We start from the raw sequence: 15,897 nt of genomic DNA, 5'->3' as shown, positions 1-15,897 counted from the left end.
CTCTCTAAATATAACTGCATTTAAATGGATACAAGAAAAGCATATTCTTTAAGAACTTTAATATCATAGCTTCATTATAACAATGTTCCATGATCAGTCTCCATTCATCCTTCTAGTTCTATTTACAAAAGAGTTTCCCCCAAACTTGCAAGCTTCCTGGTATGTTGAGACTTAATTCTGAAGGATTCCCGCATCACACTGTGTAGGAATTTTGAAAGTTCAATGTATCTATAGAATTAGTATAAAAAAGGCTACTCTAGAGCAGTCTAGAATATTTGTTCTACCATTGGAATATGAATATATATTTATGTGTATGTATTTAAATATGATTATATATATTTATGTGCATGCAAATTAATAATTTTTGCATACTTATATTTCCAGTTGTGTAGAATCAAATCAAATTAAAAATATGAGGAACTGGATAGGAGCAAAGAATACAGGGAACCTGCAATCACTTTCAGCAATGTTGGGCAGGTTGTTAATGTTTGACAGAATGGCTCCTTCATGTCAAAATGTCAAAATTTCAGATAGAGCAGGGGTAGGCAACCTTGGCTCTTTTATGATTCATGGACTTCAACTCCCAGAATTCCTGAGCCGGCATGGCTCAGCATGGAAACCTCTCTCTTTCTCCTCAGCATGGCTGGCTCAGGAATTCTGGGAGTTGAAGTCCACGAGTCATAAAAGAGCCAAGGTTGCTTATCCCTGAGCTAGAGAGACAATTTCTATAGGCATTCATTACTCTAAAACTGAGAGATATTGAGGAATTTAAGGATGAATTTACACATTCATAAAGCTGAATAATGATAAAAGCAATCCCAAATAATTTATCTCCTATAATTTTGGAAATTCAAACCATGGTATGCTTCTCATCAGTGATTTGAAGAAACTTTCATTTGGGACTTTACATTCTATCAAAGGTGATTCTGTTAGATTGGCACAAAATGTTAACTTTGTGTTCATTTTAATATTTTTGAATCTTGCTGGAAGATTATGACTTATCTTTCTTGATGAAGGCCTAAATGACATGTTTTAACCTGTTTGTTTTAGTACAGATTGGATCCTGCAACTTCATCCTGGGACACGCCTTCATTCCTGTTTTTTAGTATAGCTGTATTTAATCTGTTTTCAGAGTAGTTAAATGTGATTTTGCCGTTCTCACAGTATTTTTCTTCTTCCTGAGCAGACTTGGCTTTGTTTTCATCTTAAATACTGACGAAGTGGTTGATGGAAATGACGACGCAGGAGTTGCCCTGTGGAGAGCTTTTAACTTTATTGCAGATGAAGTGGATATCCCTCAAGCTTTTGTCTCCATACTTTATGTTAGTGTTTGTAAGAAGATTAAAATATTGCTTTATTTAAGGTTAGCCTTACTTTCTTTGAGATGCAAAATAGCCATAGGATAGCATTGCTAAAAACCTCTGTGACTCTGGGCAGTTTGCAAATAATCATGCACATAAATTGAGATGCAGAGACAGGAAGTGTCACATATATAAGGTGTATAAAGAATATCGCAAAGCCAGTGGGCATTATGACATATCTTTCTGTATTCCATGGTAGAGCAAAATATGAAACTTAATGAAGAAAAAAAAATTCTGGCAGAAGTGAATGGGGTATCTATATTAGGCATACTTAGATAAGGGTCTCAAAGCTGCTAGCATTTAAATATCCTTTGTATAAACCATATTGTAGTTCTTTTTATAAGGTCCAGGCATGTGGCCGACCTAAATATTCAGGGAGAAACAAGAAAGGAAGGAAGTGGGATAGGCTGGATTTGATCTTTTAAAGATAATATATCATTTTTAAAAGGCTGTGAAATTATAGGAAGAAAACACTCCATAGACCTTCCATTGAGTAATTGCACAGTTCTGATGGAATTTCCAAAAAGGTGATTTAAGTCAGTAAAATGAGAATCTCATGATTCTTTAAGACTTGAGATTGTCTACTAAAATTTTCTTGCAATAGATTCAGGACCAACAAAATAAAATACGGTATTTTCCGGCGTATAAGATGACTGGGCTTATAAGACGACCCCCGAATTTTGAGAAGATTTTCATGGTTTAGAAAGTCGTCTTATACGCCGGAAAATACGGTACTATGTGTAATACATTATTATATTTGCTATTGTATGATGTACGGTAGTAATATTCACTATTTGAGATGGCTTAAAAGGATATTGTTGGCTATTCAGGCTATCAGTCCTTTTAACAGTGATTTCAAGTAGCTGAGCTGATGGGATTGGAACCAAAATGACAACAATAGAAAGCAACATTTTGACATTCATTGGTGAACCCTTGAGAGACACAAGGTTAAAAAAAAAACTTTAAAAGGGAGATAACTCCTTCAAAGCAGAGCAGCCTATATGCAAGGTCATCTGGATATGGAAAAATAGTAGGGAAGGGAGAGAGTTAACCAATGTGAGTGTTTTCTCTGGAGGAGGCTGATTAGGTACCATTCTAAATAAGATTCCTTTTCTAACAAGGAGTAAAGATGTTACAATAATATTTGTTAGATATTCCATTGGTTAGTAATTGCTGGCTATGATTTCTTAAGATATGAGTTCAGGCTAATGAATTCCCAATCCAGAACATCAGTTTCTTTATGATTTGCCTTCTATTCTGTCCATGAGCTTCCTAGAAGCCTCAGGCACATCATCAAGAAAAATCTGACTACCTCAGAAGAGATACTTATTTTCAAGTAATTCATTTAAATCTTCATAAATTATAAAAGCTCTATTTTGGAGGACATGGAATTCAGAACAGAACTATAAGCAAATGATTTTTAGAGAAATAGGTGTTAGTTAATTGAATAATATGGTCCTAGAACAGGATGGGAATTGAAGATATTTGAAATTTAAAACAAAATTTCCAATTCATTTCAGGTAAATTGGAAGCAATAGAATAAAATATTAAATATGAGCTCCCTAATTGTAGACATCTTGAAGTCAGCAAGAGCCCATTCTTTTATAAGGAGATGATATACAAATATATAAAATTATATGCCAATAATAGAAATACCTTTATTTCTAATTTAACCTGCAGTGGTTAATTTAGAACTGTGAGATTATACACCCACATTTTAACTTACACAGTTTTTTAACTTACAGAGATTTTCTCACATGCTGTGAAAGTTTTAATATGGCTGAAATTCACTTATTTTTTTGCTCTGGTTGAATGTAAATGGTTGGTTGCCTTGGTTGCTTGACTCATTTCATGGTTGGTATGGAAAATAAATACTAGTTTAATATATGCTATATACTTTTCCTTAGAGAGTACAGAAATGAAGGGTGAGAGTGCATTGAAGTATAGTTGGTTGAAGACATTACTGTTAAAAATTGGCTAATAAGGATGAACCTGTGATTGGATGATAGGAGCTTTTCAAAACTGTTTATAAGCAGGGGTCCTCAACCTTGGCAACTTTAAGATTTGTGGACTTCAACTTCCAGAATTCCTCAGCCAGCTTTGCTGGCTGAGGAATTCTGGGAATTGAAGTCCACAAGTCTTAAGGTTGCCAAGGTTGAGGACCCCTGGTTTATAGTATGAATAATAAAAATGGAATGCAATCTAAATATTATTAAATGTTCTACGGTATTGTAACAGTAGAATCTATTGTATCATTTATCTTTCTTTTGCTCTCTTCAATTAGATGTATCGTCAAGTAGACGAAGGAGAAATCCTTTCAGTGCACAACGTGAAGCGTATTCTTCATAGACAATTTCCTCAAGCTGATGTGGAGGAGATCCTGGGTCTGGACTCTGAATATGATGACAAGAGAAAGGTAGAAAGAGTTGAAAGCTGCAAAATGAAATACAAAAAAAACCTAAAATCTTAATAGCCTGGGGTCTTCATAAGTGAAGATACAGGTCAACTATTGTGTGTCAGGCACTTGTGTTTTTTTTTTTTTTGTGGGGGTGATAAATGAGGAAGCTCATTATTTCTTTGTCCCCAGATTCGTATCCCACAGTATCCATATAGCAAGAGATAATTTAGCTGGGAATAGTCCCATCATAAATATCTTCAAATAATTTTTAATAGCATCCGGATATCAAAGATAGAAAATTATATAATTCTAATACTTATTGGATTAAGCCATGTTAATCTAAAAAAAGTTTTTGGGAGTCCTAGTTGGCTGTTCTTAATTGTCATATATTTTTTTGAAAACCAGATTTTATTCTGGCAGTCCAGGGCTTTCTCTCGCCACCTCCAAAATTGCTTTCTAGAAAGTCTTCCTTCTTTCATCTGGTACCATTCTTAAATTAATCTTGAGTTACATTAGCTATGTAGTCTAATACAGGGCTTTTCAACCTTTTCACCCATTGTACCGCTTTTAGGATATGGCAACATCTGAGTACAACCAGCCGTCTAGCAGGGTGTCAAAAACTTGATGACCAAAAAAAAAAAAGGAAAAAAGTGATAAAGTACAGGTAGTCCTCGACTTACAACAGTTCGCTTAGTGACTGTTCGAAGTTACAATGGCATTGAAAAAAGTGCCCCCCAAGCCACAGCCAAGCAAGACAGTGCCCAACGGCGCTCTTCCTCCTGTCCAAGGTTTTCATTGTTGTGAGCATTTCTGTTAAGGATTGGCAGCGGGGGTGGGATGAGGGGGTGTTTGGTTTTTATTTCCCCAGTCTGCTGGGTGGTTGCAGCAGGTTTTGGTCACTTCACATGACCCTGGGACACTGTGACTGTCATAAATATGAATCAGTTGCCATGCATCTGAATGTAAATCACAAGACCCTGGAGATGCTGCAACATTCCAGCTGATCGGCGCTTCTTCTGGGCTCAGCAGAAGTGCCAGGATCAGTGCTGCTTTCCAGCTGATTCAGGGCTCAGCAGAAGCACCAGGATCAGCGCCGAGCTCCAGCTGGAGCCTGGCGCTGATCCTGGCTCTTCCACTGAGCCCTGACAGCCCCGAAGAAGCACCAATCAGCTGGAAAGCGGCACTGATCCTGGTGCTTCCACTGAGCCCTGACAGCCCTGCATCTCCAGCCATCTCTCGCTCAGGCTTGTGCGGTGCTATCACCGGTTCAGCTCATTCCCCTCCCCCGCTACCACTTTTCTAGGATGGTCGCGTACCACCTGCCAGGTGCCAATGTACCACAGGTGGTACCCGTATCACTGGTTGAAAAGCCCTGGTCTAATATATCTGGAGACATCAGATTGGGGAATATTGTTGAAAGGGAAAAATAAATCATTTTATTCTTCCACTGTGCAGTTTATGAATGCTTTGAGTCTGTTTTTGCTATATATTAATCCTGTTTTCACACAATCAGCTATTTTCTGTATAACTCTGACATCCCTGATTTGTTTAGGCAGGAGCAATGTTTTATAAGAAGACTGGCCTGGGCCCATTGCCTCAAGCTCTCTTTAATGGCGTGCCTTTTAACAGAAAAGAGATGAATATTGCAGAACTTGAGACCTCTCTGCTGAAGATCATAGATGCCACAGAGGCCTTTCAGCGGGCAGTGTCCATGGTATGTATTTTTTTTCCTTTAGAAGACAGGAATGTCCAATGAAATATGGGCTAATACAGTGTTTCTCAACCTTGGCAACTTTAAGACTTACGGATGTCAACTCCCAGAATGGCTGGGGAATTCTGGAGCTGAAGTCCACACATCTTCAAAGGGCCAAGGTTGAGAAGCACTGGGCTTCAGTTATGTTTATATGATACATATTTCATAAAGAAGTGGTTTGGAGTTAATGTTGCAAACATTTAATTATTTTAATTTGTTGTCATGATTTTGAAGCTTAATCTATGGTGATTTTTGGTCTAGTGGTTAAGGCACCAGACTAGAAAGCAGGAGACTGTGAGTTCAACTTTTTCCTTAGCCATGCAAGCCAGCTGGGTAATCGTGGGCCAGTTACTCTCTCTTAGCCCAAATCACCTCACAGAGTTGTTGGGAAAATAGGAAGAGGAAAGCTTGTTAGGTGTGTTCGCTACCTTCAGTTATTTGTAAAAATAATACACATATATAACTAAATAACTAAATAAGTAATATCTTAGAATGTAATTATGTTCTTGTTATATTTTAAAATGATTGGAGCCATTGCACTCTTTAGAAATAGATGTTTAAAATGTTCTATTTAAGGTAGTAAAAGAGGAGAAAGTGTTCAATTCTGTGCTTCATATTTAAGTCAGACATGAAACCCATTTCTCATGATTTACTAAGCTGTAGCTTGCTCTATCACAGTGTTTCTCAACCTTGACAATTTTAAGGCATGTGGACTTCAACTCCCAGAATTCCACAGCCAGCAATGCTGGCTGTGGAATTCTGGGAGTTGAAGTCCACATGCCTTAAAATTGTCAAGGTTGAGAAACACTGCATATTTGCTGAATTCCTCATAGCTGACTCAGATCACACATTACATTAAACTACAAACTATGGTTTATCGTGCAGAATAGCTTGCTTTCTGTTTTCGGAAGGTTAAAAAAAGTGTCTTGAAAACCTAAGTTTTCCAGGCCTTCTCTACACATTTGTGTTGGAAAGGAGGTAATGCTTAGTTATGGTGCCAGATGGCTCGGTAAAGTCAAGCTAAGGTAAGATACCCATTCACCCAGCAGAGGTTGCGTACCCTGATCTCAAGTTAAGAGGAAGCTATATTTAAAACTGTTAATGCTGTGGAAATTAAACTCTTATTCTGATTACAGGGCTTGCTAAATGATCATAAAGATGCCGTTGATTTCATCATGGAGCAACAGAATGTAGTTTCTCATATAAATGATATAATTCTTGGTGATGAAAAAAGATACTTGAATTTTGAATCCCCATCAGGTAAACTAAATGCTTTGTTTCTTCTCTCTTCTTTATTTGTGGGAAATTCATTTTGATATCGTGCTTGATGTTATGCCACATCTTGCATTTTTTGCAGTTCCTATAGATGTAAATGACTACTCAACGTTTTTCTTCTTGGACTCTCAAGATAAAACATTTGTTATTTCTGAAAACATGAATTATGTTACAAAGCAAGGTAATCTTTATTACATTTAATCTTATTACTGATTCTGTTTACATACTGATAACCCAGGATGGCTGATACTTACATGAAGCCACTCAGGAAGTTCATGCATCAGCAAAGGATTGGGTATCATTAAGTTGCTGATGAGAACCAGTTATACATCTCATCCCCAGACTGAACAGGAAATGCCATCAAGGTACTGTTGCAGTACTTGAGGCTGTTAGAATCTGGATGAAGAGGAACAAATTTAGGCTTAATCCCAGAGAACCAAAGTGATTGTAGATTTAGAACCCATCTGATTCCAGGAAAATTGCATTTCTGATTATGAATGTTATATTGCTTTTCCATATTGAACTGGATCATAATTTGAGGCTCTTGAACAGCAGATCGCGGCTATGGTTAGGAATGCCTATGCACAAATTCATCTGGTGTGCCAGTTAGAATCTTTTCTGGGCAGAAGGCACTACTACTACTTGTGTTAATCATCTTCCATTTGGGTTATTTTAATGCCCTCTTCATGGTGCCCTTGAGGGTCTAGGACAACTTGGCATGGCCAACTTGTCACAGCCAACTCACCATGGCCAACTTACCATGGAGCAACTCCCCGTGGCCAACTCACCACGGGACAACTTGCTGCAGAACAATTCAACAGTTTAATTTAAGTATTTAAAATAATTTAAAAAATATTTTAATGTTTGTCATTCACATTTCATTTTATCTCTCCTTTTGTATCCTTTCTTTAATGATTCTATTCTACCATTTCTTCAATATTAATGTAACTCTTATCCTGGAGCAAGTTGTCCTGCACTGAGTTGGCCATGGTGAGTTGGCTATGGAGAGTTGGCCACACCAAGTTGTCCCATTCCATGCCCTTGAAGAGCACTCAGAAGGTACAGTTGGTCCAGAATGCCAGAATTTAAGTAGTTATAGGTACACTTTGATTTGCCTATTGCAATACCTCTACTTTGAGACTTGCACTAGTAATTAATTAAGTTTCTGATTCTGGGCTGTTGTAAAAGGTCTTCAAGGCTCAGGTTCTTGAAATCTATAAGAGAACCTGAATTTCTAAGTCCTCTCTCATAAAGAATGTCGCCTACAGGGCTTTTCAAGGAGAGAATCAAGGAGAATTGAATGCCAATAAATACATTTTATGAAAAAACACTATCTATCTATCTATCTATCTATCTATCTATCTATCTGAATGACATTTCTAAGGAATCCTCAGCTTTCATAAAAAGTATGTTTGTGTTAAATCTTGCATATATTATGACTTTAAAACAACATTTTATAATTATTGTCAGTTGCTAATGGAATACAATCAATGTAATTTTCTATTTTGCTTTTATTTTTGGAGATTGTGTGCTGGCAGGGATACTCAGTATGCCCATGTAAACATAAAACCTAAAAAGAAAGGGGGGGGCAAAGTCCTCAGCTACAGATTTTTAAAAAAACAGTTGCTTATCTTTGCAATTTAGCAAAAAAACAAAATTCTGTGCTTGATTCAAATACTGTACATCCCTAAAGTCACATTCAGGGATTCATTATTCAGTATTGTAAAAAATAGTGTGGATCACTTAGAGGTTTAACCAACAATTCCTGATTAGCCTTCTGTTTATTCTTAAAATAATCTACACTTTATTTTGCTGATACATTTTCCATTTTGATCACTTATATTGAACAGTAGAAATTCTTGCCTTTTTTTTTTCAGATGATGCTTTAATCTATCCGGTAACCATATGGATTGTGGCTGATTATGACAAGCCAGATGGAAGGCAATTGCTTTCTACTGCACTGAAACACTTGGTCAGTTCTTCACATTTCTTGTGCCTACATCATATAAATAATTTTCCTCAGTCAATTTTGGAGAAGAAATACAAATGGGAGATAATGTGCCAGAAAATGATTGCAGCTAAAGCTGTGTCCTTTCCTCAAAATAACGTTTTACAGAACAAAAGAAACTTGTGAAAAGTTTAGTTACTACACAAAAACATTACATATGACAGTGATTATGCATTTGTAATACCACAAAAGAGAAATTTTGCCCATAGAAACTTCTGTTTAAGAAGTTAAAGAGAATTCTGTGTAATTGAAACAAAGACGGGGGATTGCACGTTACACATTTTCTTTATAAGAAAATGTTAGAGCAAAAATTTCCTTTATGATAGTGAAATATATAAATTGTAGAAATAATAAGATTCCTGCTCTGAGCTGTACATCTTAGTGTTGACATTCAGAATATGGGCTGGAATTTCTGCTGTTTCTGTGTTTTTATTACTGAAGGAAATCACCTAGAACTCTGGAAGATAAGCAAGCGATAAACTCTTTAAAATAAATATCTATTTACTGTATCTGGTTCTTACAAAGTAAACATTGCTTTTTAAACTTGGCATGCTAGACTGTATTCTCTTCTCAGCTTTTCTGACTCTCTGAAAACTAAATACTGCTCTGGCTGTAGTTTTTGACACAGTTTGTAACCTACCTTTATTTTACAGAAAACCAGCAGTCATATTCGGCTTGGGATTGTGAATAATCCTACTTCAAAAATAACAGAAGACAGCACTATTATTGCAAGAGCAATCACGGCAGTATTTTTAACCCAGAAAAATGTTCACTTGAAAAACTTTCTTGGTCGGATTCTTAAGGAGGAGACAGCAAAGGCCCTTGCTGAAGGAACTAAAATTAAAAAGTTTTTTTTCCCGGTTAGTAGTTGCCTAATTATGCACTTAGCTGAGTTTTGGCAGAGCATAACAGTTTCTATTAATATCACTGGATTTTGAAATTTTGATTTTAATATCATTTATTTTTAAAAGGTATATCAACCTATTTCTATAATATGTTTATATACTGTTGTAGTCATGTTGCAACTACAGGATGTACATACAGATAGGTATCCTTCTATGTGTGTTTGGTGGCAATTCATCAGATTATCACCCCATAGAGTTCTATATATATGGCATCAGCCAGTGCAATGTAATAGTTAAGGCAGGGGTCTTCAAACGTGGCCCTTTTATGATTTATGGACTTCAACTCCCAGAATTTCTCAGCCAGCATGCCTCGCTGAGGAATTCTGGGAGTTGAAGTCCACAAGTCATAAAAGGGCCACGTTTGAAGACCCCTGGGTTAAAGTGTTGGACTAAGGATGTGGGATATCAAGGTTCAGGTCCATCCTTAGACATAGATACTCAAGTGGTGAATCTGGGCCAGTCATTGCATTTCAGTCCAACTCACCTGAGAGGAAGGGGTTGTTCCTGGGAGAAAGGCAGAATATATATCTAACAAATAAATAAATAGAGTGTCATTTCAAGATATAGGGCTTTCTTCTGCATTGCTCCCAAATTATACAAATATATTCTCCCGGGATTGATGTTTGACCCTCACTGCTGGCATTTACAAAAACTGTAACACTTCATCTGTTTTCTAAACTTTTAGTAGTTAATTGTTTCTGGAATGTTTTAAAAATTTCTTAGCTGTGCTGAATATTTGGCAGAGTAGAAATACAGAGAATAATTTAAATAGAATAATTTGGGAGCAGGTGGTTACAGTAGAATAGAAACAGAAACCAATATTTTTTCTGCTTTTCTGAATATCTAAGAGAGTTACTTTTTAAAACAAATGCCTTAAAAGTGCTTGGTTCTTGAAGCTATGTATGCACTTTTATTTTAAAGAAAGAATTACCATATAACAGATTCCAGAAGACTCTTACTTACTTTGAAGCATAGCATCAGTTACAAAACTGGATTATGTATCTAAATTCTCAGTAGAGAAAAGTTTTAAACATGCTTATGTAGTTTTCTAATTAGGACTGCACTTTTATACTTTATATTCCAGGCCATGGATGCTGATGCTCTTGAGAAGAAATACAATACACTGGGAGTTGATATGATTCAGACTCATCAAGCATTTTGTCAGGAAGTTCTTAAATTGCTTCCGGGAGAAATGGCTGTTATTAGTAATGGCAGGGTAAGTAAAGAATGGGGAGATGGCATTTTATTACTGAGTTGTTTGGTTTTATTTTATGGAATGCTAGTGTATTGTCATGCTCTGTTTAGTGAGAAAGAAGAAAGTAAATGTATTTCCAGTTCAGAGTTCCCTAGGCATTCCAGGATGATACTTTTGGTCCTTTGAAAGAGAGTTTCCTCCTTTGATTGAGAGAGACGATCCAGCATTTTTCTTCTCTAGTCTTTCAGAACAGAGGGCTCATTCCTATATTCTCCTATTCTCCAAAGCACCTGAGGGCAGAACAAAAAGTAATGAGGTCATTAAAGAGAGAGCCAACTTAGAACTAAGGAGAAATTTCCGGTCATTGAGAACAATCAGTAGAAGGGTTTATCTCTGGAAGTTGTGGGTGCTCCATCACTGAAGGTTTTCAAGAAGAGATTGGACAGCCATTTGTCTGGAATGGTATAGGGTCTTCTGCTTGAGCGGGGGGTTGGACTAGAAGATCTCCAAGGTTCCTTACATCCCTATTATTGTATATTCTATGAATTCTTAGAAAGAAAAATGGATTTTCCTTTTCTATGCCTTGTTGGACTTTCCTTCTACTTTTCAGTAGGACAAACACTTTTGCCCACCTCCTGAACTCACCAGGTTCAGAATGCTATTATATATTTTACCTCTGATTGTTAAAAACTGTTGGGAAATTTCAGTTATTACAGAATGTATGACAATGCTTATAGCAGAGAATGTTTTGTGCTAGTTTCATTTCTCAGTCACTTTCTGGGCATAAATCAGGATGCTTACAAACCAAAGTATTGTATTCTTCTCCTAACATTGAATTATGTCAATTTCTGTTCTGTAGATATTAGGCCCTTTAAAAAAAGATGAATTAAATGCCAAAGACTTTGATTTGTTGGAGACGATAACTCTGAATACAGCAGCTGCGAAGATTAAAAGCCTTGTCAAGGAAATGGGGATTGATCATAAATGGTAATTTTTATTGTGGAAGGTTTTATGGTGAAGTACGTTTTGAAGATGTTTTGCCGTTTAAAAGAGGCATTGAATTTAGCTGGGAGTGGTCTGGGTCTGGAGGACATTGTAATCAGTTCACAGCCTCGGTCAGATCACTCTTTTATTACTTTTGGTTCTATTGTTTTTGTTGTGTTATATGAATTTCACATTATCCTGTCACTGCTCGAATCGTGAGATAGGCAGCATATACATTTAATAATAAATTAATAATAAAAATTGTTTTTAATGTTTGCCACCCAGAGTTTAGAGTTGGGCAGCTTAAACATTTCTAAATTAATAATATAGATCAGCTAATTTCAAAAGTATAGAGTGTGAATATAGTCTTTGACTCCGTCTATCATCCAGACTTGTTAGCACTAGAGAGAATCATCTCATAATACTAGGCTTCATAGTTACATAAACCTAAATGGTAAAAACTGATTTTGATAATTTGGTAGTTTTCGATGACCTCAGCAGCTGAGGTTAGTTTTTGTTAGAGCACAAATGTAAGACTGAGATGGATTTAAAAAGACCAAGGATGACCACTGTGATGGGCTTAGGAAAAAAATGGATTTTCCTTTTCTGTGCCTTGTTGGACCTTTCTTCTACCTGAGATGGATTTAAAAAGACCATTGTTATGAAAAGCTCTCAAAAACATATTTTTGTTCTTTAATTTCCCACATCTTATTGTGCAAGGAACACTAACAACATTCAGCATTGCCTGTCTTCTTTGGAAGCCTTACAGATTGTGGTGGTGTTGCTTTTGGATATCTAATGGCATTATTTTAGGAGATTCTTCCATTCCTGAGTTATATCTAGTTCTTTTCTCTTTTCTATAGTGGCAGTAATTTAGTGATGAAAGTGAATGCCCTCCTTTCTTCTTTGCCAATAACTGATGACCGCCAAGATGTTGAATTTTTCAAAGACCAACATAGGTAAAAATAATTGTTCCTTATTTTTTTTTCATGATAATTCAGTTGTATGAATCGTGGCCAGATAATTAGCAATCTATTCTGTTTGCAATATTTATTGCTGCAATGCTATTACCATTAAAAAAAACAAAATTAACTTTATTGAAAAAGGCTGACAAGTGACAAAGCCTTTAAATACCAAACATATTTACACATACAAAAAGACTATAATCAAAGGAAGGTCAATTAAGACAAATTTATTTCAAGAAGACTGGAATGTGTATATATAACTACTTATATAAGAAAAATCAATCTGCTTTCCTAAAGGTCCAATTCCAAAGAATAAGATATGGCGGTTACTCTGTGATTGAAAAACTGTCACCAAGAAAGTTTTTCTCTCATTAGCGATTTGTTAAAAACAAGTTGTCTAAGAAGCTAAACAGTGCTCAGCATTTAAAATGAATATTCTTGAAATCTCCTTGTATCACTATATTTATTTACGAAGTTTATTTTTGAGTGTCAGTTCTTAGATTCTTCAAAAACACAAGGGGGAAAGTATCAGCCAGCTAAATCAAATTCTCATGTTTGCCAAAATATAAGAATGAGTAGGAGCCATTGGACACTTGAAATTGTTCAGAAGAACTGGGGTGATTTGGTGTCTATCAATAAGAATGAGGAGAGCTTCACTAGAGTAACAACTTTTGTCAAAGGTTATCAGACTAAGATAAAACTCTTACTTTTTAGTCTATCCCAAACCTGAGCTTAAGACTGAGCATGTTCTCCAGATCATTCCTATCATTGCCAAATCATCGAGATTAAAATTGAAGGCCATAAACCAAAAAACCAAAGGGTGCTATAATTGAAGAATTGAGGAATAGGTAGAAGGAGGGTGCTCACAGTAGGTCTGAAGCACTCTTCACTTCCTCTCTAGGGGAAATTGCTTTCAATGCATGCTTTTTTGTTTCTCAGAATAAGTGGCATAAACTATTACACAGCAGGTGCTTTTCTAGTGGAACAGTTCTTCATTAGAACTGCTTCACTAGTTTGAAGACATATTCAATGAAATGCATCCATTTGTTGAATCAACATGTTTTATTAAATAGCTTATAATTGTAAAAAGATAATATAGTATATTTCTTATGAACATTACATCTTCAAGTCATGCATGCCTTTAAGATTTTTTTGTTCAATGCTTAATGTCTCCCCATTGCCTTCCCTACATAGCATACTGAAGATAAATCCAGAGCAAAGTGAACCCTACTTTGATGTAGTTGGTGTTGTTGATCCACTAACAAGAGAAGCCCAGAAGTTATCACATTTATTGATTGTAAGAGCATACTGTTGTCTTGTGAATTGCGGTAACCTTAAGCCAATTTAGCATTGTTTCCCATACAATGTAACTGCTTTATTTAAGATCTTTCTTGAAATGGTAATTATTTACTTTGAATTGTATGCATGGTAGGATGAGAGAGTCAGTTTTAAATTTACAGGGGGTCACTTTGGTATCCTCAGTAATCAGAATTTTAAAAATGAGACTAAAATTAAATATAAAGAATAAATTAATAACAGTTTCATCAGCCAGCTTTAAGCATGAAGGAGCAGGATAGAAACAACACTGGAAGTTTGAATAGTGGTGTTGAAGAAGACTCCTGAGAATACCATGGATAACTAGGAAAACAAGCAAGTGGGCCGTAGATTTTCAATCCATAGTTCTCATTTATGGCAGAAATGACAAGGCTCATATTTTTGATGTAATGGAATGATCTAATTATTTTGCAATGATGGACTAAAAGAAGAAAAGAATTACTGATAGCCAGTTGATGGATGTAACTACAATGACAGTGCTTCCTGCTTTGTCATGAAGGACCAGATTGGAGACAGGTCATTCCTGGAGAAAGTCGGTCTGTGTAGTCACTAAGGGTTTGATGGCACATAAATCAATCAGATCAATCTTGGCGACAATATGACAGCAAATTACAACTTGATGGCCCTCCAGAAAAGTTCCATTTTATACTTCTTCTGGAAAGACACTAGAATCACTTGAGTAGATCTTGATCACAGCAAACGTTTAATGACCTGCAGATCCATATCAGCAAAACATAATGACATAGCTCAGTTTCATAGCAGACTAGCTATGTTGACAATATCTGACAGTAGGAGAATAGGGAGAATAGGGCTTTCATCCAATGCATCTGTTATAATGAACAATAAACAAGGCACTTCTTTTAATTTTAAGACAACAGAATAAGAGACGGCCAATGCCATGATGGCAACTGAATGCATTTCTGCTTTTTTCAGTCCTCTTCATGGTGGTGTACTAAGTAGCAGCTAAATGCACAATTGGCTGATTGCCCCATTTTAGCTTCAGAAGGCCATGGATCTCATAGTGGAGATATGAGAGCAACATCTGTGGCATTTCTGCAACATCCAGACATTCTGTCCCATGAGCCAATGATACAGCTAGTCCATAGCTGCTACAATGTGTTTGAGATTGAACAGAGCAATTTCTGAACATGAATCCTCTAGGTTCAGGTGTAAGACAGTCTTGACCCAAGACAACCAACCACCAGCAGCCCTTAAAGTTGATTTGCTACAACTTGAATGGTGAGTCATATACAAAAACTGGTGTTACAAGCAAAAGCTCTATCTCCAGGGACCAAAAGTGGTAATTGGACTTAACCATGAAGAAACTTTCTCTTCATCAGAAGAAGAGTCTTCTAGGTCTGTTTCTAGGATTAAAAAGAGAAACCAAGTTGCCTTAGAATCAAAATGCAGGTTATTTTGCTGCATTGTGCTAGCTGTTGCATATTCGTTCAATTTCTAAGACTGTTCACTTATCAAGTCACTTTAGGCAGTTTGTAAAGAGTTAAAATAATCAATATACAAATATCACAAAACAAAATAACACTATGCTGGGAATAATAAACTACAAAGTAAAAAAAGCAGGTTCACACAGGATCCTTGCCTTCTAGCTTGAAGATGTGTTAGCCTTTTCTATTTGGTTCATTGTCCTATGATCAGATAAGTGCTTCATAATAAAGCTATCATTTCTCACACTCACATCATTAAAGGGATACTAAGGA

General features: G+C 36.2%; 1 protein-coding gene across 1 annotated transcript in view; it reads left to right on the top strand.

The window, feature by feature from the left end:
* Window positions 1-15,897, top strand: part of UGGT2 (UDP-glucose glycoprotein glucosyltransferase 2) — an 81,327-nt gene that overhangs the window by 40,814 nt on the left and 24,616 nt on the right. Inside the window, exons 15-25 of the mRNA XM_039337664.1 lie at window positions 1,187-1,322; window positions 3,646-3,777; window positions 5,312-5,473; window positions 6,649-6,772; window positions 6,870-6,968; window positions 8,665-8,759; window positions 9,449-9,655; window positions 10,785-10,916; window positions 11,755-11,882; window positions 12,743-12,838; window positions 14,039-14,141. Of these exons, the coding sequence (XP_039193598.1) occupies window positions 1,187-1,322; window positions 3,646-3,777; window positions 5,312-5,473; window positions 6,649-6,772; window positions 6,870-6,968; window positions 8,665-8,759; window positions 9,449-9,655; window positions 10,785-10,916; window positions 11,755-11,882; window positions 12,743-12,838; window positions 14,039-14,141 (1,414 nt within the window). The remainder of the gene's footprint in view (window positions 1-1,186; window positions 1,323-3,645; window positions 3,778-5,311; window positions 5,474-6,648; window positions 6,773-6,869; window positions 6,969-8,664; window positions 8,760-9,448; window positions 9,656-10,784; window positions 10,917-11,754; window positions 11,883-12,742; window positions 12,839-14,038; window positions 14,142-15,897) is intronic.

Source organism: Crotalus tigris, unplaced genomic scaffold (assembly GCF_016545835.1).
Source record: "Crotalus tigris isolate CLP2741 ecotype Arizona unplaced genomic scaffold, ASM1654583v1 scf7180000017685.4511686, whole genome shotgun sequence".
Classification (NCBI taxonomy): Eukaryota; Metazoa; Chordata; class Lepidosauria; order Squamata; family Viperidae; genus Crotalus; species Crotalus tigris.
This window is presented reverse-complemented; position numbering and strand designations above follow the sequence as displayed.